At 38.0% G+C, this 25,170-nt stretch overlaps 3 protein-coding genes across 3 annotated transcripts in view; 1 reads left to right on the top strand and 2 right to left on the bottom strand.

The window, feature by feature from the left end:
• edem1 (ER degradation enhancer, mannosidase alpha-like 1) overlaps positions 1 to 4,161 on the top strand; it is a gene marked incomplete in the record, with an annotated part of 7,683 nt that extends 3,522 nt beyond the window's left edge. The window contains 7 exon segments of the mRNA XM_014006232.1: positions 280 to 454; positions 606 to 726; positions 795 to 965; positions 1,069 to 1,142; positions 1,253 to 1,349; positions 1,977 to 2,159; positions 2,254 to 4,161. Of these exon segments, the coding sequence (XP_013861686.1) occupies positions 280 to 454; positions 606 to 726; positions 795 to 965; positions 1,069 to 1,142; positions 1,253 to 1,349; positions 1,977 to 2,159; positions 2,254 to 2,343 (911 nt within the window).
• gnat1 (guanine nucleotide binding protein (G protein), alpha transducing activity polypeptide 1) lies at positions 3,409 to 8,763 on the bottom strand. The gene is made up of 9 exons (XM_014006263.1): positions 8,451 to 8,763; positions 6,780 to 6,822; positions 6,550 to 6,691; positions 6,314 to 6,471; positions 6,110 to 6,238; positions 5,901 to 6,030; positions 5,665 to 5,818; positions 5,358 to 5,574; positions 3,409 to 5,284 (listed from the first exon to the last, which is right to left on the bottom strand). Exons 1-8 carry the CDS (start codon positions 8,554 to 8,556, stop codon positions 5,384 to 5,386), a joined length of 1,053 nt encoding a protein of 350 aa, XP_013861717.1. The 5' UTR covers positions 8,557 to 8,763; the 3' UTR covers positions 3,409 to 5,284; positions 5,358 to 5,383.
• A 1,728-nt stretch (positions 8,764 to 10,491) lies between these two features.
• Positions 10,492 to 25,170, bottom strand: part of sema3fa (sema domain, immunoglobulin domain (Ig), short basic domain, secreted, (semaphorin) 3Fa) — a gene marked incomplete at its 5' end in the record, with an annotated part of 22,567 nt that continues 7,888 nt past the window's right edge. The window contains 12 exon segments of the mRNA XM_014006224.1: positions 10,492 to 12,665; positions 14,478 to 14,611; positions 14,722 to 14,789; positions 14,898 to 15,055; positions 15,539 to 15,580; positions 15,685 to 15,773; positions 15,866 to 16,088; positions 16,204 to 16,348; positions 17,804 to 17,873; positions 20,517 to 20,631; positions 21,266 to 21,405; positions 24,461 to 24,580. Coding sequence (XP_013861678.1) covers positions 12,237 to 12,665; positions 14,478 to 14,611; positions 14,722 to 14,789; positions 14,898 to 15,055; positions 15,539 to 15,580; positions 15,685 to 15,773; positions 15,866 to 16,088; positions 16,204 to 16,348; positions 17,804 to 17,873; positions 20,517 to 20,631; positions 21,266 to 21,405; positions 24,461 to 24,580 — 1,733 coding nt within the window.

Raw genomic sequence — 25,170 nt, forward strand, 5'->3', positions numbered from 1 at the left:
GTGTTTGTCTGTGTCTCTTTCCTGTCCTCCAACCAGCCGGTCGAGGCTTCTTCCTGATTAGCAGGGAGTTTTTCCTCTCCACCGTTTGCTCAGGATGGGAGACTGTGATGAAGTGATTCAACACAATCTGCTGGTTTCTTCTTTAGATTATTATTTTTTCATGTACAGTGCCCTGAGACAACATATGTTATGACTTGGCGCTATATAAATAAACTGAATTGAATTGAATTGAATTGAATTGAATTAGAGCAAACCTCTGTTTGTGATTTCTCCCTTTAGGAAATGTCATTAATATCCAAACAGGCCAGTGGGTTAGTAAGCAGAGTGGTCTTGGAGCTGGAATGGACTCCTTCTATGAGTATTTGCTGAAATCATACATCCTTTTTGGTGAAATTGARGACTACCGCATGTTTAAAACTGCTTACGAGAGCATACAGAATCACCTGAGAAGAGGGTGAGTGACACGTTTTGTAACCAATCAGCAGCTAATTGGACATTAAAAGACATAACTCACTTTTCATTTTACATCTAGAAGCATATTTATTTTGGACAGGCATACAGTAGATGTGCATTATGTGAAATCCCTTCTCCTGTTTTTCCTGCAGGCGAGAGTCTTGCAACAAAGGAGAGGGCGACCCTCCTCTTTATGTTAATGTGAACATGTTTAGTGGGGAGATAATGAACACTTGGATTGACTCCCTTCAGGCCTTCTTTCCTGGGCTGCAGGTTAGTTTGTGATATCTTGTTTAAAACATGTCTTATTTCAAGCTAAAAGAAGAACTTCTAACCTACAGGTGCTGAATGGGGATATAGATGATGCTATTTGCCTGCATGCCTTCTACTATGCCATCTGGAAGCGCTTCGGAGCTCTGCCGGAGAGATATAACTGGCAGCTTCAGGCTCCTGATGTGCTTTTTTACCCTTTAAGACCAGAGCTGGTGGAGTCAACTTACCTGCTGTATCAGGTAAGATTACCAACCTGTGTTTACACACTAGTGGTGCTGTTTGTTGTTAATTGTTGTTTTTGATTGACAACGGAGATCTTTTATTTTCTCTCTGTCTTCACAGGCGACCAAAAATCCTTTCTATTTGCACGTTGGGATGGATATTCTTCAAAGCCTCGAGACAAATGCTAAAGTGAGGTGTGGATTTTACATTTGTGTTTGATATCAAACCATTATTTTTAACTATTCTGTAGAATTATTTCAGTCGTGGCACCTCTGGGTTGAAGTGAGCTGTGTTGTTTTTGCAGATGCGGGTATGCCACTCTGCATCACGTTGTGGAAAAATCCAAAGAGGATCGCATGGAGAGCTTCTTCCTCAGTGAAACTTGTAAATACCTTTACCTGGTAAGTTCCAGCTTGAGCATGTTGATATGAGGTTTTATACATTTATTAAATAGTTTCCTTTTGTCTTCTGATTAGTGTTTTCCAACTTTAATCCTTTGGGTATTCTACCCTGCATGTTTGAAATGTGTCTCTAATACAACAAATCTGGCTCAAAAGAATTAATGACTAAACAACTTTTGATAGAGTTCTTCAGAACCATGGTAATTAGCAATTTGTGAAAAACAGGTGTGTTAAAGCAGGTAAACCTCTAAAAAAATACAGGACAGTGCTAGGAAATGCTACTCTGGTTTTTAGGACTACACTTAGGGTTTACTACCATCTGCAATGAGTGGAAATCCCTCAGTTTCAAAGCATTTATCAAAATAACACAGTGATCATAAAATTATACATGAAGAATATGCATATAAATTCATGTCTTGAGCAGGTTTTGATATGTGTTGCTACTGTAATATGATGGAGATTACAATATAATGAGAACATGATACACATTGCTAAAATGTTTTAAAACTTCTTAAAATGTTATTATTTATCATCTAACTGTTAGGATTAAAATCACAGTTGGTTTAATTCTGTCTGTTGTGCATTTTGAGTTTCTGTAAAAAGGTATTTTTTTGGTCACCCTTTCAGTTGTTTGATGAGGACAACCCGMTTCACAAATATGACAAGTACATGTTCACTACCGAGGGTCATATCGTGCCTATAGACAAACGCTTCAGGGAGAAACAGTGGGAGGATTTGTTTCCATGTGAAGAKGGAGCTTTGGCTGAAACCGAGCCGAACAGCCAGCCACCTCCRAGCAACGTCAGCCACGTAAGGCCGTCATCAAACTCCCTGTTCTCATCATACTGTATTTGTGTCGCAGTGTAAAAGTCTGTCTCACTTTATCGTCCTTTTATGTCTGCAGTGTAGCAGGATTCCAGAGGAGCAACGGTACGCTTTGCCATTAAAGAGCGTCTACATGAGACAGATCGATCATATGGTGGGACTTTTTTGAGTAAGCGAGGACAAACTTCGGTTTAAACAAACCTTCAGCTCAACGATGTCAGAGGAGACCTCTGCCGATCAAAATCTTTKCTCTGTTTGTTCGGCTGCTCAGGAAATGGACACTATCATAATCCTGAGAAAGATTTTTTTTACTACTTTAATATATTTAATGAAAAGTTTGTGTGGGTGAGTGTGGAGTTTATAAAGATGGCAACTCTTTGGTTTAGGGAAATGAGGAGTCGTTCAATATTTAATTTAAATTTGGGGACAAATTGAGACTAAGTGATTCTAATGCTGTATGTCTGAAATCTTGTGTTTGGAATTACAGTTGAGCTGTGAGTCTTAAAAATAATCAGTTTATGGGATCAGTGCCATCTAGGCTCAAGTATAAAATGCATAACTTCTAAAAACATTCACCTCTGAAGGAAACACTTTCTAAACAACAATCAGTGCCTCTTTGCCGTTTAATAGTTTAACTAGATCATTGCTTTTATATAAAGGGCTGCAAACAAACAGTTGTGTACAAAGTAAAACTGCTCTGGATGAGAGCGTTTTATGTTGTGAAATTTGCCGCTCTTTCTACATTTAAGGATAATTTTTAATATAAACAAAACACTTGTATTTTTTTACTCTAATGTCCCCATATCAACAGTTTTATAAGTATTGCAACAACTTGTTTTTATTACGTTTAGTAATTAAAAGTTAAAAATGTGTTTTTTTTCATTCAGAGAGAAACTGAAAAACAAGAAAAACTGCATGCTGCTGCATATTAGCTGTTAACCCATTATTCAGTAATAAAACACAAAATTCACCAAAACAAGTGACGATCTCTCAAACCTTCATAGTGACTAAATGTCATTTAAGAGGCAAGTAGATGTGCCATAACCACCATCAGAGTGAAGTTCAGGCTGCCTCTTTAAGTGCCTTTACTGTACAGCTCACAACATTACTGAATATGATGTAGRCCACATTTGATGCTACAAAACAATTTTATTCCATGTTTTGTGCTGTTCTACAATAATGACACGAGAGTTTGGACATCACAAACTAAGCCATATTTTTTTATTGCTACTTATTTTTTTTTGTAGGTGTTACTTGTTTCATTGACGTAGAGGATGTTCAAGTTATCATTTGCTGTTTCTTTTAAATGCACCTAATAATTGTCATGTAGTGAGAACTCAGGGTTGAATCAAAATACATAAATCAATGAATGCTTTTCTAAGAAATAAACTTTCTTGTAATGTTTACTATAGACAGAATAGCCTTCAGGATTTATGTTGCCAATGTTTGTTATTCAAGATCAAAGAAGCACAGCACTGAGTTGTAAAAAGAATATGCATCATTAGTTTAGACATGGTGAAAAAAAATGTTTTTTAGTGTCCAATAAGATAAACATCTCATTTGTAATTTGATTGTGTGGGCTACTTTTCAGGATTCATCACAATTTAAACAACAGTTTTATTTTTTTTTCTTTGAAATRTTGTTCATTGTTGGAAGTCTTTTTAAATTGTTTAAGGCCATATCAGTGATTCATGAGTGAGATTAATTGTGTTTTATAAAGTGAAATGTTAAAGATTTTTGAAAATCTACAGTCACTTTGTTGGTAGGAAAAAAATATTGGCCACTCAGTTAGTTGCCTAAAAATGGCATGTTAATGTCTTAAGTAAGTTGTGACAAAATAAGAGAGGAACTGATATAATAAAACTGATTAAACAAGTCAGAATATAAAGTTAACATGGCACAAAACATCATTGTTCTGCTGTATGTACATGAGCTCAGTTTACCATTGAACACATTGTTTTTTAATAAATTTATACAAATTTTAAAATGTCTTATGGTGAGTTGTCAAAACAAGACATAGATTAGCAAAAGTAAAAAAAAAAAACGTGTTTTATGTTAACAGTTTGGTTTTGTTACCAATCTGTGACTGATTGAAATGAGACAACAAACCAGCTTTTGTCTGTCTTGTAAGGACCTGCATTAAAATGTGTCTTTTTTTTAATTTGGAAACTGTAAACGGTATAAACAAATCTTCTCATTTGCGTATTAAAGCCATTCTTATTTGTTGCAATGAAGTTTTGTTTTCGAGTGAATGCGTGTTTTGTTTTGCTGGCATTTTTTTAAACTGCAAAACACAAAAGGAAAGGGATAATTCAAAAAAAGTTTTGTAAAACAAGTTTGTTCAGTGCTAGCAAGAAACTTGAAAAACTGTGGAAATCGAATAAATGATCATGAACAAAACACTGTGTTGCTTGTCAAAAATGACACGACAGACCTGAGTTTTTCTACAGAAGCTTTAACAATTTTATTTAATCTGTACATTATTTTCTGTCATCTCTGTAATGAACTCAAAAATGATGCAGGGTCCTTGAAAATTAAAGCTGGACACATCTGTAACTCAAGAGTAAATGGCATAATTCTGGAAATCTGAATGATTATATACTGTACACTGGACATTTCCAACAACTATAAAATWATTTTCTAAGGCTTTCCTTAAAAAAAGCTTAAATTTACGACTTGTAAGTTGTAAGTGTAAGTCATTTCTACTTACAACTTATTTTTTTGTTTAGTTGAGGCTGAAGTGCGTATGCAGGTGATGAGTTTATCTTGTTTGCTTTTTCTGGTGCAAACTGAATACTGGAGCTTAGAGACACTGCATTAACTGGAACATCTATTCATGTTCTTACATTTAAACGTAAAAAAAGTATTTAGCTGGGAAAAAAAGCGTACCCTCCAAGGATTTCATCAGAGGGGGAAAATAGTTTGACTAAAAATTTGTCTTTAAATCTGCACAGGATTTTCTGACTGAAGAGTTTTCTTCAACTCCCAGGTGACGAGTTTAATCAAAATGAATAAAAGTTTTTGCATTTGCTGTTATGGAGCATTTTCATCTTCAGTCTTCGTTAAACCACGGAGGGATTTGAGGAATGTGACCAGACTACAATAGAATCCTGTGAAGAAGAAACAATAATATTAAGGGATCTTTAGCAGCTTTGGTTGTAGCAGCAATTTCGTTTTGCTCACCCTTGTTCCGTTTCTCTGCCTGGCTCTTAAAAGAGACCGCAGTCTTTCAGGTTTTCTTTGATGATGATGTCTGTCACGGCATCGAACACAAACTTGACGTTTTCTGTGTCTGTAGCACAGGTCATGTGGGAGTAGATCTCTTTGACGTCTCGGCGCAAGTTCAGGTCCAAGAACTGTATTTTGATGTAGTTGCCAGCATCCTCGTAAGTGTTGGGGCCTATAGGTGAGACGATGTGAAGACATAGTTTCAATTGGCTTTCACCATTTATTTTTTTCCGAATATGCTATGATTTGATGATGAGCTCACCATCGTACTCGGGGAAGCACATGCTGAGATGAGCTTTTTTGATCTTCTCGGTGAACACGTCCTTCTTGTTCAGGAAGAGTACGATGGAGGTGGTGGCGAAGTAGCGGTGGTTGCAGATACTGTTGAACAAGTGCAGGCTCTCGTGCATTCGATTCTGTAAGGAAAGTTTGATGAAGATTTTTTTAATGTCAACTAAACTTCATGCAGACAAGAGAAAAATGTTCAACTTTTCATACCACTTCGTCATCCTCCACCAGCACCATGTCGTAGGCGCTCAGAGCAGCAATAAAGATGATACAGGTGACACCTTCAAAGCAGTGGATCCACTTCTTCCTCTCTGACCTCTGGCCACCCACATCAAACATTCTACAGGGAAAAAGAAAAATGGCTCTCATCTAACTGCTTTTCCCAGAGCCCAGTTATTACCAGCGTCGCACAAACTTGCCGGAAGTTGAGATCTTTGAAGGAGAACTGGGTCTCAATGATACCAGTTGTCTTCACTCTTGATCGTAGCACATCCTGCTCAGTGGGGACGTAGCCTGGTTGGATTAGTCGCTCCAAGTCGTTTAGGTAGCTGTGAGTAAATTTGTCTCTGTCAGCGAGCACCGCTTTCAGGTGATGTAAAGTGTTTAAATGCAGGAGTTCTTACTATCCAGCCGAGTCGTTGAGCTGGTACTCTGAGGCCCTGTCGAAGCACGCCTGGATGCCRGAATCCTTCCACAAACGCAAAATGATATCTGACATTTCTTTGGGCATGGTTCCTTCCTCAATGGTGTCTGCAAGGTGGATGAGTTTCCTGGAGTCATCCTTCAGGACGAAGATTTAAATTTGTTCTGGTTAGCGATTTTAAAGCAAGGCAAGAACACYTCTGTCTGATTTTGTCACCTGCTGATCGGGGTGGCCGTAGTTAATGTTGAGCGTGTTCATGGCCTTCACGATGGCCATGATGGACTGCAGGGTGTTGCTGTAGATGATGGTAATAAACTCCAAGCACTCTTCAAGTGAGTAACCATCTTTGTGAATAATTCTGTGGAGAAAATGTTGCAAACGTTACATTTATGGTCAAGTTCTGTTAGGAATGAACTGTTGCTTCGATCCAAAGGCAAACATCTTACTTCATCTGCTTGACGATTGTGCTCTTGCCTGATTCTCCAGCCCCTTTGTGTGAGAAGAAGACAGTAGTGAGAAACATAAGAACTGGGCTTTTCTGCCCGTTGTCTTTCTTTCAACATTTTACAAGCTTTCAAGAACCCTTACGTTTGTTAATTTTACTTATGTCTGTGGTTTCAACGAGGTATATGACAAGTGACCCATTTCATCAAACAGACGAACCCAGCAGATCATAATACTTCTTACTTCAGTCCTAATCTTTTTCCTTGACCTACATCGTTGAGACGTTAACAACGATGAGCATGAAACAATATCTGGGTTAAGCTGATATACTCATGGATACAAAGCCTGGTTAAATGGTATAACTGGTATGTAGAAAACTGATTTATATTGAGTTTTAAATGCACTTCCCATGTACAGATTTTTATTGAGATGTTTAGAATATTTTTTATAATTAATGTATGATCAGTTTATTGTAATACTGATTTATTTGTGAGAACAATTAGTTCTTCAGGGACTATCTAGTGACACGCCTTGTACTGATACAACACAATCAGACACACAGTGTTTTTACATCTGAGAATTTAGGACTGTCTTGTTTCAGAACTGGGTCACACTAAAGGCGAGGTTATGTCCATTCCTTCGATGATGTCATTTCCAGGAGACATGACTCAGTTCTGAAGGCTCTTTGAAGGCACTAAGTGCTACTGTATTATGACAGATCGAAGCCAATTACCAGCGACGCAATGTCCTGAGTACTTGGTCCAGGCCTGAGGTTGTAGTAAACACTGTACAAATAAATACCAACATCTAAATGTGAACTGATTTCCTGTGTGTATAATTCTGGTTTGAACTATGAACACAAAATTTTCCTTCAGCTACAACCATATCTTTCTGTCTATAACTTAAATTTATTCATTCATCCTTTCATTTTCTTTACTTCCTTTTCCTCTCCAGGTCATGGGGAGATGGTGCCTATCTCCAGTAATCACTATGCGTGAGGCGGGGTACACCTTGCACAGGCTGCAAGTCCATCACATAGAGACCATTCACWCTCACACCTACACTTAAGGACAATTTAGTGTTACCACTTGACCAAACAAGAAAACTAGAGTACAAGGAGAAAACCCACTTGTGCATGGGTAGAACATGCAAACGCCACACAGAGTGATCATGGTAATGCTGCAGCTTTGACCAATCATTTCTTAACAAATCACCTGAAATACATTTGTGAGGCTAAACATTTTTTATGACCTGGTTAGTTTTGTATCTGTGTTCCTTGTTAAGCCCTTTGTGCTGTCAGACCTGTTGTGTCAGGATTAACACAGGATTGGATTGGATGATTATCCAAGCATCTCAACAGTTCAGTCACACCTCTTATTAAGCCATGCTTGACTCAAACTTGTTGAGCTTTAAACTGTGCAAAAAATACATTGAGAAAAGAAACACTTTACCATCAACAAGATTTTTTAAATGATATGAATAAAATAAAAAAAGTGTTTGCTCTCTCAAACCTTTTATTGATGGCAGATATCTTCTACATTTAAACTAAGACTTCAAACTTGATGGGATTTTATCACTTTAATGGGTCCATAAACATCAATATGAGATATAGAAGTGACTCAATAAAGCATCTCAATGATTTTCAGTCACTGAGCCAACAGGTGCTTCTTTACCTAACAGCAGCAGCTTGACAGTTCTTGCATCCTTGTCAGCATCCTCCTTCAGCTTCTTCTCCAGCTCTCTGGAGCGTTTATCCTCAGCGCTAGCTCCGGCCCCCATCCTACTTTTCCCCGACTTGGGTCCCTCTGTTTAAAATCCAAGAGTTAGGAAAAAAAATGGAAGCGGGTCCTGGCTGCTCGCCCTACTACTGACTGACCGGTGCCTGCACCTGCACTGCTGATGCATGAACTGCCAGCAGCTCGAGAAGATTTGAGTATTTTCCTGTCTTAGGAAAGGATTTTGGGCACCCTCAGCCCACCTGATCAGCGGCGGCCAATAGTGCACAAGGACAGGCGCGTTATAGGGCAGAGTTACAAAGAAAAGCAGGCATACATCAGTGTTGGAGAGCTCTAACCTTTAGGGTACTTTGCTGTGCTCAGCGGAAGATGAACATCGGCTCAAGTGCTTATCTCATGCTCCTCTTAGGTGCCTTGGGGAAAAAAAGCATACAAGGCTAAAAAGTTGCTTAATTCTCAGGTATGATTGTGGTAACGAGGAAATCTGATGTGAGAATGATTTTAGACTTTGGTTTGTTTTCTGCAAGGTATGTTTTAAAACCAACATACATTTATTTCAGCTAAGCTCAACATAAGAAACAACCAAAAACATCAGCAAAATACACAGCTTGACCCTCAACCCATATATGATGAATCATATTTAAAACATAACATAAAACACAATGAAACATTTTCTATTGGATACAACAGATTAAAGAGTGAGTTCTGAAGTGCTTAAAGAGCTTTGCAGTTTCACCAGCCTCAGATCTCATTGACCTAAATCTGAAGGTGTTTGAGGATCCTAATCTACTCCCTTTGAATTGTCTGTGAATCTGCAGCATGTGTGCACATAAACCATTTTTATATATGTTTAGTCATTTACTTATCTGCTTATCATTGCTAAATCTTCAGTATGTTGCTTTAGATTGAATTTTWAAGGCAATAATTTTGATAAAGCAACTGAATCACCCCTGTAAATAATTATACTACGGCAAGACACAACATGTTGATACTCAAGTGGTACTGTTTTTGAGTCTAACTGCAGCTTAAAATGCCATTTTATGTACTTGTGCTCTTCATCTGAGGTGTTGGTAGCACTTTATCATAACACCTTATGTAGCCTTACTTAATCATTAATTAATGGCCAGTTAACCTTGAAAAGAAATTAAGGATGATTCATATTTAATAAGCTATAATTTAACATTAATGCTACATAAAGACTAATTACTGTCAAATTACTTCCAAAACAACATACTCATTGTTTATTCATTATCTATTGTCTGTATATGTATGTCCATGTTTTAATGGTTAGAGAATGTATGAATTGACTACTACTAATCCTGCAGGGCATCAATAATTAAGGCAGTTGCCACCAGTTGAACTCTTCTAAAGTGAGGACTATTTATGCTTTTTAAGTATTTGTTTATGTTAACAAAACCCTGAAGGGCCACAGATTCTTTTTCACATRTGAAAATCACACAGAAAGCATAGTCAATTCAAACATCCTCTAATCCAGAAGAGCTWAAATTGGCCTGACTGACTTGCCAGCAGTTGTATGGTTACTACATTGTAATCTCGTCATCCTATGTAGAAAAAATATATTTTCACTTAGTCATTCTATTCATTGGCACAAAGGGGCTAGTGCAGATGGTCTTCATTTGTTACGTTATCTTTGAGTTATATTAAGATTAAACATAAAATACAAATAACTGTAAAAGACATTGAGCACACACAGGCTTTGACATTTTATAAGACCACAAATACTCATATTTTATCAATTTATAAATGCCCCAAGGGAATTTGCTGCTTGAGCATATGTCATTGACAGATTATTAAATGTATAAATTTATAGCTTAATAATTATGAATCATCCTTAATTGGTGTTTTCAAGTTTAACTAACCATTTATTAAAAATTAAGTTAGGCTAAATAAGGAGTAGTTTTTATAAAGTGCTACCGAGGTGTCATTATACTTTTAATTGTAAACAAAAGAAAACATGTTTTATTATAAAATATAGAGCTTTAATTTATTAGTTAGCAACATTGATGAGGAAGAAAAGAGTAGTTTTTTTTTACAAGTCATTACATTAACACCAAMTGTGCATAATGTACATTACCTCAATGAGCTGTCAAACAGAGAAAACAGATGCACGTTTAAATATATGCAGTTTTTTTTCTTTTCACCCTCCAAGACCGAGAGAGCAAAAAAAGATAAAAATCACAATCTTTCTAAACTTTCAGCATTTCCTGTAGTTAAAAAATGGATCTGTACTCTCACAAGAAAACAGACATTCACTGACACCCACAGCAACGTCGCATTTTTAAACAAATACTACAAACATACACTGTACATGCCGTGCACGATGAAAACCCACCGCCTGAAGGTTGTGGGTTTAGGGTTCTCTTCAGGTAAGGTGGGGATTATCTTGTTAGTGGTTGAAGCTGGGATGTTTTCTTTTTTTTATTGTGTCAAAGTTGCTCAGTTCTACAGTTTGTGGCATTGATAATAAAGCACAAGAATGGCTCTGTACCAGCACAAAAAATGTGTTTTTACCAGATTATACAGAAAGTACAGCACCAATCATAATAATCAAATCCCTAGCACTATAAATCTGCACACGTGTGTAGACCGATATTTAGAATTTTCACCAGTATTTACATTAAAATGGGAGGAATGCAAAAAAATAAATCAACAAAAAACTTACCCTTATATGAATATACTGTTCAATGTGTCTAGATACAAGATGTACTGTAAGATTTCTTTTAAAATTTGACCAATTTGGCAACAGAAGGTGCTTTGTCTTATATCTTTTTTTAACCACAAGCTGTCACAAACTCACATTTTAGCTGCCTGCTGGAATATAAAATCTCCATAGTAAGAGAAGAGAAGGCAATGTTATGTTGTTTTTAGATTCGTGCCTTTAAAAAGGAACCTCCCCATTTCAAACAACAGCTTATCACACATATGTTAAGAACACAACATTGAGATGTGATATTCACACAGAAACGAAACAAACTCTTGGCAGCAACTTATTGTGGAAGAATATGAGCGAGTCAAGACCCTCACTTGAGACCAGTCTGGAGAGGAAGAAAAGTATTTGAATTCACACTTTATTGTGTTTGTGACATCTTGTCACAGTTGCAGTCTGTGGGCATTTCCACCGTCCTCACGTTAAGTGAAATGCCTTTTTTTTTGCCACTTTTCTGCTGAAATAAAGGTCTACTTTATAGTAGCTTATTCTGTTGAAGACATTAGGGGAAGTCTGAGCGATCAAAGGACTTCCTGGCTCAGCTTTGACCTTAGATACTGAATACTGCCAGCAGTCAATAGATCCAACATGGTCACCTCAAACAATTAAGTTTTTCGGTCCTTGTCCATATGTGCGTACCCTCAAAGTCCTGGGCAATTGTTGCTGTTTGAAAAACACAAAGATATTCTCAACATGATGACACAGTGTGATAAACAAGAACACTAATATAATAACAATATCTGCACAGGTTGGATCTATTCACAAAAACAAAACAAAACATGTTTTCTATATAGGTACAAAGAACTATTTTTTACAACCTACAATAAATATTTATTTTTCTCCAACAGTTTTGTAGAAACGATTGACCGCTTTCTGTCGCAGAGTCTGTCATCCCTCTAACTGGCGGGTTGTAGTGTCTGGGAGGCTGTGAGGACATAAAAGAAAAGGTAGACAAGGGCAGGTGTTTGAATACACAACAGGTATGTTTAGGCTCTTCATGTCTCGGCTGAATCTGTCTGATCGTCGTGATGCCGGCGGTTGCGAGGTTTCTTCTGCTCTTTCAGTTCCTTTATRCTCTTGGCCTTGCCGTCCCCGAGGTTTCCGTCCCCGTGCTGCCAGTAGTCCTTGCAGTACTGGTTGATCAGCCCCATCTCCGGCTGGCTCAGGATGGTGAGCAGGTCTTTGTACTGGCCCGCGCTCGGCGTCCAGGCGCTGGCCTGAAGCGGCGGGAGGGCCGGCCCGCCCGTCTCCACCAGCACGCTGTTCACGGTGCGGCTGGAGAGGACCACGAGCTGCAGTTTCACCAGCGTGTGCTTGAAGTTCTTCTCTGTGGACGTGCACTGGTAGATCCCGCTGTCGGAGGACTGCAGAGAGCGAATCAGGAGGCCTTGATCTGTTTTCAGGATGCGACCCTCTGAGCGAATCTGGAGTGAGGAAAAGTTTATTTTTTTATTTAAAAGTTCCAAAAGGTTTTTTTTTCCCCTATTGGTACCACTTTACAATAAGGCTCCCCTTATAGATGGCTTGTAAATAGGTTATAAATAGGTTATTAATTCATCTGTAACCACTTTATACATCATTAATAAGTGTTTATTTTGCATTAATTAAGAATAAGAAAGAGACAAATCTGTCTGATTTCTTGCTAAATAGTGAGCCAAATCTGTTCATGTACATATTTTAAGGTGCTATATTAAACATTTCACACTAGATTAACTTGTAAGCACAATAATGTATTGGAAACACATATTTACAGTAGGTACACTATTAGGATTAATAAACATGTATAAATGTCATAATGGAGCTTTATGAATAGTGTACAGTCTTACACTTTACAATAAGGCTACCTTTGATAGTTGTGTACATGTATAATACAGCGCAATATTATATGTAAAACATGTGTTTCCAATACATTATTGTGTTTACAAGGTAGTAACCTAGTCTGAAATGTTTAATATAGCATTTTAGATGTAATATGTACATAAACAGATTTGACTCACTGTTTGACCAAAAACCGGACAGTTTTGTCATTCTCGTCCTTAATTAATGCATAATAAACACTTAATAATGATGTGTAAAGTGTTTTCTGATGAATTAATAACCTATCTATAAAGTATTTATAAGCAATCTATAAGGGGAGCCTTATTTAAAAGTGGTACCTACATATTTATGTAGAAGAAAAGGAACAAAAAGCAGAAGTATGTGGACATTAAAAGCAAAACTAAAGGAAAATAGAAGTATTATAGTATTGTTGTACACAACATTTGTAGACTTGCACAAAAAMATTATTGTATTACCAGCAATTTATTGAATGTTAGGCTGCTATTAATAACTTTTTCACAGTAATGATACCAGATCAGTTAGGACAGGCAACTGCAACCAGCAGCTCTGAGACCACATGTGGCTCTTTGGTCCCTCRGCAGTGGCTCTTTGAAAATGTGACCAAACATAACAGAATAATTYTTGTTTTTTATACCCACAACAGAAATCAATTTGTATGCAAATTTGTGATCAATACTACTGACACAAAAAGTAAAACATGTTAGCTTTTGCTAGACTGTTGTTTAACCTATTTCTATGATCTTTCTCTCAAATCCATCAGAATTACCTTTAAAGAATTCGTAGAGTACACAATAATAAGAATTAGAAAAAAATGCCTGAATATTTCAGTTGTACTAGTTTTTATGAAATTTGGTATAAACTATTAAACAGCATTTTTCTAGTTTTCATGAATATTGTATTTTCATTTGTCCTGATGTGTAAAAATAATAATAAATAATCCAATTCACAATATATTTTTTAGTTTTATAATGTCACCTCCACTGGCCATGAAGGTTCCCAAAATGTTCTTTAAAAGGCCCATGGACCACCAGTTGATAATCACAGTAGTAGCTTGTTTTGTAGCTCTGGACATATTTTATTAGTGAGCCAAATAGCAGAAATGGCTCYTTTGATCGTAAAGACCCAGAATGGATTAGAAAACCATGTAAAATAATATTTGTTTAAAACAAATCCTAGTTTTCAAAAGCTGTTGTCATCTCTCCGAAAACCAATATGTAACATAAATTATCAGACATTATTTTTATAAGATAACAGAGGCCAAAYAGAGGAAGTGCTCTATGGTAAATTAAAGTTATCATTTTCAAACAATCAATCAAATCATCAAATTAAGCACAGTGGAAAGCATTCAAGTAAAAGTAACTTTTAAACATCTGCTTCACAATCYAAGTCTTGCTCACCTCTTTCTTCCTGTCGCTGTTTTCCTTCACGAGGTGCCACTTCAGAGAGACGTGAGGAGATCGAGCCTGACACTCCAGGAATGTGGTGCTGCCCTCTACCCCATACTGAACTGTCTCCAGAGTGTTCTTGTTGTCTAGAAAAGAACATGTGAGGTAACTTGTCTGTCATACTTTCATTTAGACCAAACTTTAGTCTAAAAACATTTCTGTGTGGTCTGAAGCCTCATAACAAAGTGATACTAACTGTTGGAGTTATAACCTCGGCACTGGCGAATTGGGTTTCCATACTTTACATCCTGTCGGCGGCTCCGTCTAAAAGAGATTGGATCGAGAGCCACAAATAAAAAAAAAGTTCAGTATCAACGTCTGAAACATGCTTAAAGAATCTGCATTTATACCTCAGCCATCTGTAAGCCTCACCTTTTCTGGGAGGCAGAGTATCTAGAGCAGGATTTGCCATCCCAGGCGCAGTACGGGTCCCGGGCCAGGCAGCAGTCAGCGCAGGCCTCCCCATACACATCACAGCGGTGGAGAGCCAGGTGGGTCACGCCCAAGACTGATCCCACATACAGTTGTTGCTTTTTGAAAGAAACAAGCAAAAAAACAAGAAATTTGTCATAGAAGCTTTTTTTTGTGATGCTTCAAATGACATTAGAAGCTACATGAACTGATATATTAAAATTTGATATGAAACTCTAAGTTAAATAATTACATTACTTGTTAAGAAATTCATTTTTAGCTGTTGTAAATGAGGAAAAGATGATATAGTTGTAAAAATATGCGTGATTGATTGTGACAATACGTTTTCAATACAAGACTAATCAAATAAAACTGATCATCTCCTGTGGATTTATTTTGAAAAAATAATTAGGATTGTTGTTTTTTAATGTTTTAAGGGTTATGGACAGTGCTGTTGAGGTGATCTTATCCAGTGAAATTCTTGACTTCTAAAATAAAGACAAATTATGAAAAAAGACAATGTGTTTCCTTTTATTTATTTCTAAATTTATAAATACATTTTTGTTTAGCAAATACAAAATTAATAAAGTACAGTAACATACCCGTTTGGATGAAATCTTCATGGTGGTGATTGGGGTGGGAACCTGCAGAGACAATTTTACATGAGCATTTCGGATGAAACAAATCAATAAAAGCACAATGGAGCAAAAGAAGGGAGGAGGTTTTGGACCCAAAAGACAAAACTGACCTTGAACACCTCCACCTCCTCCAACACCAGCTCCTCTGTCTGCAGGTCGTCCCTTGGCAGGACAATCACTTTCTGAACGGTCCCGCGGTCTGAAAACCCCCAAAGACTTGAATTATGGCACACTTTATTAATTTTTACTCTAAAACCTTCTAAAATGGAAACATGGCCCTAAAGCACTGACCTGTGCCCAGGAAGAGCACCTCATAGTTGCCGTCAGCAGCTCTCACTTGGTCCACAGCAATTGTGGTGAACTCATAATCCACGTTGGTTCTGACCACCAGGGGGCGCTTGTGCACTGGGTATATAGTATTGTGCATGGTTGGGTGGTTTCTCATGAAGTTGATAACCTCATCTGGGTAATCCTTTGTGGATTTCATGTTGGGAGTGAAAGTGCCTCCAGGACACTATTGACAGATGGAAAAAAAATTAAGGTCAAATCTTCTCCTCTTTGATTTATTGTTTTTTTTTCTGTGTGTGTGGATGTCAGAGTTATTGGTTTTCTCCGCTTTTTAAACTCACTGTGCCAGGTCGGGGGTAGGGGATTTTCCCGGTGTATGCCACCCACTGATAGTTGGGCCCTTCTTTGTGGGCAAACGGCCCATTGAAGACCATCCGGATGTCAGCCATGGAGTAGACGCAAACCGCTGAACCTTTGAATACAGACCTGAAGGAGAGCAGGTGAAAACAGACGAATGCATTAGAGAATTCAGATAAACTCTCACCCTGATATATTTACTGCGGGGGTCTCTCTGTGGCACCTGAATCGGACCTCCTCTCCATGTTTTCAGCCAGCCTGGTACAGGATCGAGCTAAAACATCATGATGCGCAAACCGACTCAACAGAGTCGAGCTGTCTGACACAGTGACATACAAACCCACGTAGAGCAGAGAATCMGCAGAGTCTGGGCTCTTGTTTCTGTGTGGTGGGTGTAGTATGTTTGTAACTCCTGTCACAGGCCCCTATCATTAGCGCCACATGTGTTTCTGTCAGCTGAGGTTAACGTGCTTGACGCCGACGAAGACGACGGGAACAATAACAACATTTCTTCCTCCAATACATTAATCAAGAAATGTTTATGAGGTCTCAGTGCACAAAGGTTCCTGCTTGTGAGCCGACAGGATTACAGTCTTAAACTTGAATGTTGTATGACGTCCYGTGTGCGAGACGACACGCTCAATCTGTCGCTCTGAGCTGCGCATTCACTTTCTGCCTCGTTTTTTTAAGCAGAATGTTAAAACGCACAACAGCTTAATCTGAGAAAGAGCAGACACCTTCAGACTGAGTGAAAATAAATATAATTGCTGGAAAAAATCCTTACATTTTCACACATGACTTCCACAATGAAACAAGAGTTTGAGTTCAGATAGTTGGTTGTGGGGTTCTGTGGAAACGTTATATGTAATTAACATCTTACCTGTTTTAGATAGCTCTTTGAACAACCATTTCACATTAAAAAAATTACATTTAGTTTTATGGTGCAGCCTGGGTCACATCCAGCAGGAATATACTGAGTTCAGTTTAACTTTATTAACTTTTAACTTTGTTTAACTTAATTTACATAGCACTTTTCAACACAAGTGAGTATTTAAGTGCTAAAGGCCCTGTCAAAATAACGTTTTATACAGCGTATGTCAACTTAGGAAAAAACTGGAGATATCTATGTTGAAGACGGAATTCAAAAAATCAACTGGAAGCCTCTTTTCGGTGTGTACATACTGTAATACTAACAAATTGATAGTTACATTTTTAAAACATTATAGTGTGACAGGGCCTTAAGCAAAGCAGCACGACATGAAAGCAAACAGGCATTAGAATAAGACAATTTAAAATATGTAATAGAATATCAGAATACTTTGYTGGTATAACAATTTGATTCAAAATGATAATAATGTAAAGTGTAAAAAGCAGTGTTTGTATTAACAACTATCACATTTTTGTGATTAGAGTCGTTTTCAGAAAACCACAATCCTCTTTGTTCAGCTCAAACTAGTAATGAGTCTGGTCAGAATTAAAACCTGTTTTAAATAAAAAAAGATGAATGTAATAACTGTTATAATTTTTCCAGTGAATCCCGCTTCAAAAGTTCTGAACTATCCCTTTAAGAGAGCAAACACTCACCCTGAAACTGAGAAGACTCCATAGATGACAGGATTCTTGGTGTCTTGAGTTGGCTGGATATAAACATCTCCTACAAATGACGACAGAATTAATTGAAAGCAAATGTAAAAGTCTGATTCTGATTTTATAATAAAAACTTTTTTTTCCTGGTTTGTAATTTCAGCCTCGTTAAGCTTTAGACAGTTCAAAATAAACTAACAGAGACRTTCGTAAGGGAACTCTTTCTCTCATAGAAAACATCTGAAAGGAAAATATTAGTGTCTCATTTTAAACAATCCCCCATCTTTATGACAGCTCAATTCCGTGTAATCCTTTTTCTGCTTTTTCTGACATATGGAGACTTTTTGCTTNGAAGAGAACCTGTATGAGAATCCTGAACCCAAACTCTTCCAAACCTGAAACTACAGTGTCCGAGTGTCAGCGGGGAATAGAAGCGAAACAGAGATGTCTGGTGAAACATGGTTTTAATAGGAGCCATATGCACCCAGTGACTATGAGACTGAAGCAATGCTATACCCTGACTGTCCTCTGATGAAGTTCAAGAAAACACAAAACGGAGGAAAAGTGAAATAAATTCAGAGAAGACAGGCGCAGTATGCTCAGGTCCATATAAAGTTTCGCTTCAATGAAAAACTAAGAAMAACACTTCTGATAAGTTGTTTAAAAAGGCTTTTTAAATACAGGACAATAATTATCTATAATCAAACAAAAAGTCCTATTACACAAAATACAAATGAATGATTATCTTATAAACAAAAAAAGTTTAACACATGGCCTGCATAAAATAATAAGTCCTGAGTACAAGGATCAACAAGCTCCTATTTATCATAAGTTGAAAAYCTTTTCTCAAGAGAAAAAAAACTCTTCTCATGTGCCAAAAGGTATGAAATGACAGATAATAGCTGCTCACTAAAGCAAAAATTAACTTTTGGCAAACAAAGCAAATATTCACAACCCRTCCGACGCCAGTATGACAGATCGGCTGGCTACAGGAAGGAGAGAAAAGAAATAAATCAGCAAAGACCTGGAACGAGTTGCATCATTCTGACTTCTTGCTTCTGACATTTTGATGTGTCAGATCTGATCGAGACTCCGAGACACTCTGAGCAGCACTTTTGCTGAGAAACATGTCTAATTGCTGGAAGCAACGTAATGAAAATAGCTGGGCTGAATGCAACGTTGTGAAAAGCACAGATGAAAGAGAAAAGGAATTATGCACTCAGTAGACAGTCACTGGAGGCAAGCAAAACTGACGGTAGATTATATATAATTATCTTTTTGATATTTTCTTTTAGAAATATGCACTTAAAATATGCAAAATGTTCAGATGCAATKATCAAAAACAATGAAAAAGCAAAACTAAAAACACCTAATCTTTTGAGGAACAGATGATTTATGGAGGTGACACTTACAAAAAAAATCTAAAAATCTGTTTCAGTTCATTATAACATTTCAGGGGGAATAAAGCTGTAAAACTTTATTTCCCCTAAATTCATTCATGTTTTTGTGTCTGTATGTGTTTCTGTCCCTTTATATTCCTCCTGTCCTCCAGTGAAACACTAAATGCTTTCTCATCTGTAAAACTTTGCCATCTGAATCAACTCTACTCTCCCCCCTCGAGTCCTCATACAACCACTCTGATGCCTCTGTGGGGCTCCATCAGGACCGGCAGGGCTGGAGACCGAGTACATTTCCAGCAGACTGTCTGTGGTTTGCGGGATGTTACGCTGCACCTCAGGATTCACATTAACCTCGCCATGAGTGCTGATCTGCATTGAACTGTCATGCTGCACCACGGAGAGAGTACTGTAACACCGACAGAGGAGTGCTCTTCTGTCGCAGGCACTGAGTGCTCTTAATGCTTTAAAAACATCTGCGAAGCCTCCTCACTGCAAAAGATGCTACTATGAATGCAGCTCCCAGCTAGTAGTGTACTTTTTTAAATACTATTGACAACTGGCTGTTGAAGCAGGTGAAGCAATGGCAATTAAAAAAATAACATTGCATTAACTACAAAATAAAATTTAAAAAGTGGTCTGCCTTGTTTTCAAACACACCTGACTCAAATAAATGGGTCAGCTTGTCCCCCAGTTGTGCAGAATCTACATACGGACCCATTTATTTTTAAACAGGTGTAGTGAGAAAGAGAAATTTGAAAAACCTTCGGGATAACGGCGTCCAGAAAACCACAACAGAGTTTTTAGGGGCTGGCTGCAGTTCAGTATTAAAAGCTGTTGTCTACAACTTGGAAGATCAGTGGATCGGTTCCTGGTTTTGTGAGTCCACATTATGTCACTGTCCCTGGGAAAGATGCAGAACCCCACTTTGTGCTATTATATTGTCATCACATGAATTTTGAACATTCCCACTTAATAAAGTCTATTTATTTTGGGTCAAACCTGTCAGTGGAATTATAAAGCTTGGTGGTGACGACACTACAGAATGTCATGAATGTAAAATCTGAATTTTTATTTTATAATAAACCTTTTTAATTATTTTACTGCAAAAGCTAATGGAAAGTAGTTCAAGAATATCTATATTGATCACAACATAAGTGCATAATTGCCTGTTTTTTTTTCTAGGTGCTCAAAAGGGGAAAAAACAGCACTATCAAAGAACCACATTAATAATCTAACACTTATATTCAGATTACTGTGTGACAGTAATTCTTCGAGCTAAAGCTTTACATGAAAAAACAAGGCCCATAACTCACTCAGCTCGTCAAAATGAGTCTCAATGCCGTCAACTCCAGGAACAGAGCAGATGAGGCGAGCCTTCAGAAACGTACTCCACTTGTTGACCAGGCAGCAGTGTCCACCGTCATCATTCTGTAGGGCAGATGCACGAGAAGTCAGCTTCAAACCGCGCCAACAACAAAAAAATCACTCAGCGGCACGACTTCAGCAATATCTGACTAACAGCTGTTTGAAACAACTGGCCGTGTTACCAAACGTGAGCCTGCAAATATGAACAAATGTGATAACTCAGACTTGGGTTTCAGCTTGACCAGTCTGAACAAGAGGTCAGCCAGATGCTACAGCTGAGGCTTTAAGGTTTTTCATGAACCTTGGCATAACAAAGGGATGTCTAAATTWCTTAAGATTTTATTTTTTGCCATGTGCAGAGAACAGTAAACATTGTACAGTACATAAAAAACATGGTTTCACCTGATGCTATAATATAATGAAAGTGGGGAAAGTCCCTGCTAGTATTAGCACATAAATTAATWTAAACTCACCAAAGGAAATAATAGCTTATTTTGAACTTATTTGCTGAAACAAATGACAAACATTGTATCTTTAGAYGAGGAATCGGTGTGGGTTAGGGTTTCATGCTGAACACATCAAAGTTGTCTTTTTGGCCTCAAAAAATGAATAACACTGTCCAAAGACTATAACTTAGCATTCTGGAGACATATAAACATTTCACTGGTGGGATTTGTTGACTGATGTGATAACTCACCAGGCAGATCCGCCCTATCCTGGACTGCGTCATGGGACTCTGGCCCACCTCAGAGGCCTTCTCKCGGAAGAAGAAGTAGAGCTTGTCATCATTTTTCTCAGCACTGTCTGGGATGAGGTGTGCATGGACAAAAGTGGGATCTATAGAGAAGAAAGAAAGAAAAAGATAGCTTGTTTAGTTCATCTACACACCATGTGGTTAAATGTAAACTTAAATGACATTTTGGATTGTCTACATTAGACTTCACAAAGAGTTCAAAGCATGTAATGATGGTCAGCTTCAGTTTTTTATTATTCAAAATGAATATGGTGTGTCCTGTCCAAAACAGGTTTTCACAGCTGTAATCATTCCTGTGCAGTCCTGTGTTTTATCTGTCATGGACAAGATCAAATCCTCATCTTTTAGTTTAAACCAACTGATACAGATCCACAGCAAAAACGTGTATCACAGGAAATAAAAACACTGGGGCAGGTGGTTGAGTTTGTTAGTTTGTTTATTGGTTGGTTGGTGGTTCTAATGAGGACTATTGCACAAATCTAGGATAAGGGATTAACCCAGGATTTTGGTGTAAACCTGAATTAATTAAGCCTTGAATCGGTTGCATGAACTACAAAGAACTTATGTTTCTGTGGTAACAAGTGCTCTGAAACTAACCTGGTCCCGACCAGGTTTAAAGTGAAGCTTATTTAATCTGTTAGTGTTTTTGAGCAGTAGTCAGTCATTTTACTGCAGAAAAATGTTCCYCTAACCAAGTTTTACAGTCTTATATCAGCTAAAAAGTATTTTTGATCTTATTTTTAGACCGATATACTAAACAGGATCAGAATATGTTGGATTATGAATCTTGTTAATCTGAAAAGTTTTTTTTACTTCAAGAAGTCTTACCAAGTGCAACTGTCAAACTGCAAATTATTAATTTGAGAAGAATAAGGGTCTAATCTAGTAGTTTTAACTTATTTTTAGATGGCTAATTTTTGCAGAGTCTGATCAGAAATAAGTTCTTCACACTTATTAAATGTATTCTTTTTTTCTTTGCATTAAAATATTACAGAGTAAATATATTTATTTTGTTTATTTATCAGATTATCCATGGAAAAGAATAATAATAAAAAAAGATTTAACCTCAGCTTCACCTTATGCCAAGTCCCCCCTCCCTTCTTTGTACCTGCTACAGGCCACACCCCTCCACATCCACGGCACCTTCCCACCCCTGTCTCCCCACCAACACACGCGCCCGCACTGGAGCCCGACCCCCCCGTCCCCCTTCAGCTTCTAACCCCTCCCAACCCCCGTCCCCCGTCTTTTCCTACAGCAAACATTTTAAGTGAGCGATCAGCTGTTCATTTTAATTTTGTTCATTTAGTTAATCTCAGATAATTTACAGACCGATTCAGTGAAACAAAGTTTTTACTTTTGAAATTATTTCAGCATCAGTCGGTGTTTCTCTTCATTTCTTTATATGATTCATAATTAACCATTAAACTCCTGGAGGAAGTGAGGCTCACATGTCTTACTGCACATGCCTGATCAGGAAATCTTTGATCCACCCAATCGGTCTAGTAAACAAATCGTGAACGTGCATTAATCCTAAACCATTTACAGCTGGTTTGAATGAACCACCCTAATTGAGCGCGGCTTGGTGTTGGTGCAACTAATTACAGCTGTTTACAAGTTGAAGGTTAGTTCAACCTCGGCTTACAGCTCATATCCTGAATTTAGAAATCTGACTTTGTGCAATATAGGCTTCAGGTCAATCGTTGAAAAGGTTTGTTGGCTGGTTGATTAATTGGTGGGTAGGTTCACTGATTGGTTGGCTGACTGTATAATGGATTTACTGGTTCAGTGGTGAGTTTGTTGGTCTATTTGTCTAGGGCGGCTGTGGTGTAGTGGTAGAGCAGCTGGCTTTGGGACCTGCAAGTCACAGGTTCAACTCCCCGCCATGCCCACATGCCATTGTGTTCTTGGGCAAGACACTTCCTTGATGGTGGTCAGAGGGTGCGGTGGTGTCTGTGTATGGCAGCCTCGCCTCTGTCAGTGTGCCCCAGGGCAGCTGTGGCTACAATGTACTTTGCCATCATCAGTGTGTGAATGGGTGAATATCTGTAAGTGTAAAGTGCTTTGAGTGTCCTGGATGGATAGAAAGGTGCTACATAAGTACAGACCATTTACAATATATTTTTCTTCCATAGCTGGACTGTTCTTTGAAAATTCCATAGTGTGGTTTCCAGACCAGTGTTTCTTTTCCAACCATTTCAGAGGTAAAAGTAAATAAATTAATAAAACATACATTTTGATATGAAACGTTGAACCACAAAATGTATTTGTACACATGGAAAAAAGCTGTTGATTTTCTGAATAGTCAGTCAAACAATCAATGTTTGATGTTGAATGTGAAGAGTGTGTTAGGACGAATTAACAAAAAGGTGAAAATGTCAGTTTTTGTTAAAGCAAGATCATTCTTAGGAATTTTAGTTGTTAATTTTGTCCCTGAAGACTAAATATAGTTAAAAATGTGAGTTTAGAGAAACTGTTATGAGCTTGGTGTGACATCACAGTGTATATCCTCACTGGCTGATTTGCTGGGGCACCACTGGACTCACAAGAATTGTCTTCCCTACTGTGACAAACCAGGGTCCAAAATAGGACAAATCAAAATGCATGAGGGCGGGGGGGACATGAACCCCTAAACTATGGGGGATGGTGCTATCTGAGACATTTCAAATGGCTGATTAGGAGGACTCAGGTGTCCTGATTCAGAGCATCGCTGGCAGGGGGCTGTTGTCAGGGCAACAGGGTCAGTGGATAATCTGGGAGCCGGCAACAGTGACGAGAGTGGGTTATTGATTGAGCAACATCCACCAAAAGCACCCGACCAGCAGTAATATCACTGTGACCATCGCAGTTCGTTTCAGAGTGGAGGCTACTCTGAGTTATTGACCCTGCAGTAAACTCTGCAGGCATGCAGATGATAATTAGAAGAGTGAACTTTATGAATCGAGCCCAACAATTCTAACATTCCCACATAATACATATTTAGGAATGATGAACAATGCACCTTAAAGCTACAAATGAAAAAAAATATGTGGGAAACAATATTGTGAAGTGGCACAGGAATAAAGAAAAAAATGATTTGACGACAAAAAAGAGAGAAGAAAAAAAGCCAGACGCAGCCCAAACAGCGAGTTGAGACATTACCATTTAACCATCTGGAGTTGTACTGATCAGTCCTCATGGCTGTCTGCTTCCCCAGAGTACGGAAGATAGCAGAGTCTGTTCCCATGAAATCGACGTAGACTCCTGCATACAGCTCTCCATCTGTCAGTCACAGAGAAGAGGAAAAAAACACATAGAAACATGAAAAATGGAAACTCAGGTTACCAAAACAAAATATGTTAAAACTGACAGATGCCTCATTTGGAATTTGATTAATCCCTCGAGGTTTTTTAGAAGTAATATGGCTGAGCACTGCCAAAACACCTCACACATTTTGACCGAACTCAGGTGTATGTGTTGTCTTTTGTTGTCATTTTATCATAGTCTCATTACAATCAGACACAAGCCGACAATCAGCGTAAATGTAAAGGAGGGCTGTACTTACTATACATTATTGCAAAATGCATTACCAGCCAAACATAATAGAAAAACCAAGAGCACAACTCATTATTGTCAGTACTGTTGGGGGGTTAGGTGCTATGCCAAATCAGATAGAGGCATGGATTAAAAATGTTCTTAGAAAGTTTCTTTGTCCACAAATTGTACGTACAATATGTAGCTGCACTAATACTTAGAAGCAGTTTCTTTGTCCTAACGGGGTATGTGTGTATTCCAGAAAAGGTTCTAATAAGGTAAAAACAGGCACACACACACACACACACACACACACACACACACACACACACACACAC

The sequence above is a fragment of the Austrofundulus limnaeus genome, unplaced genomic scaffold, assembly GCF_001266775.1.
Source record: "Austrofundulus limnaeus strain Quisiro unplaced genomic scaffold, Austrofundulus_limnaeus-1.0 Scaffold35, whole genome shotgun sequence".
NCBI lineage: Eukaryota > Metazoa > Chordata > Actinopteri > Cyprinodontiformes > Rivulidae > Austrofundulus > Austrofundulus limnaeus.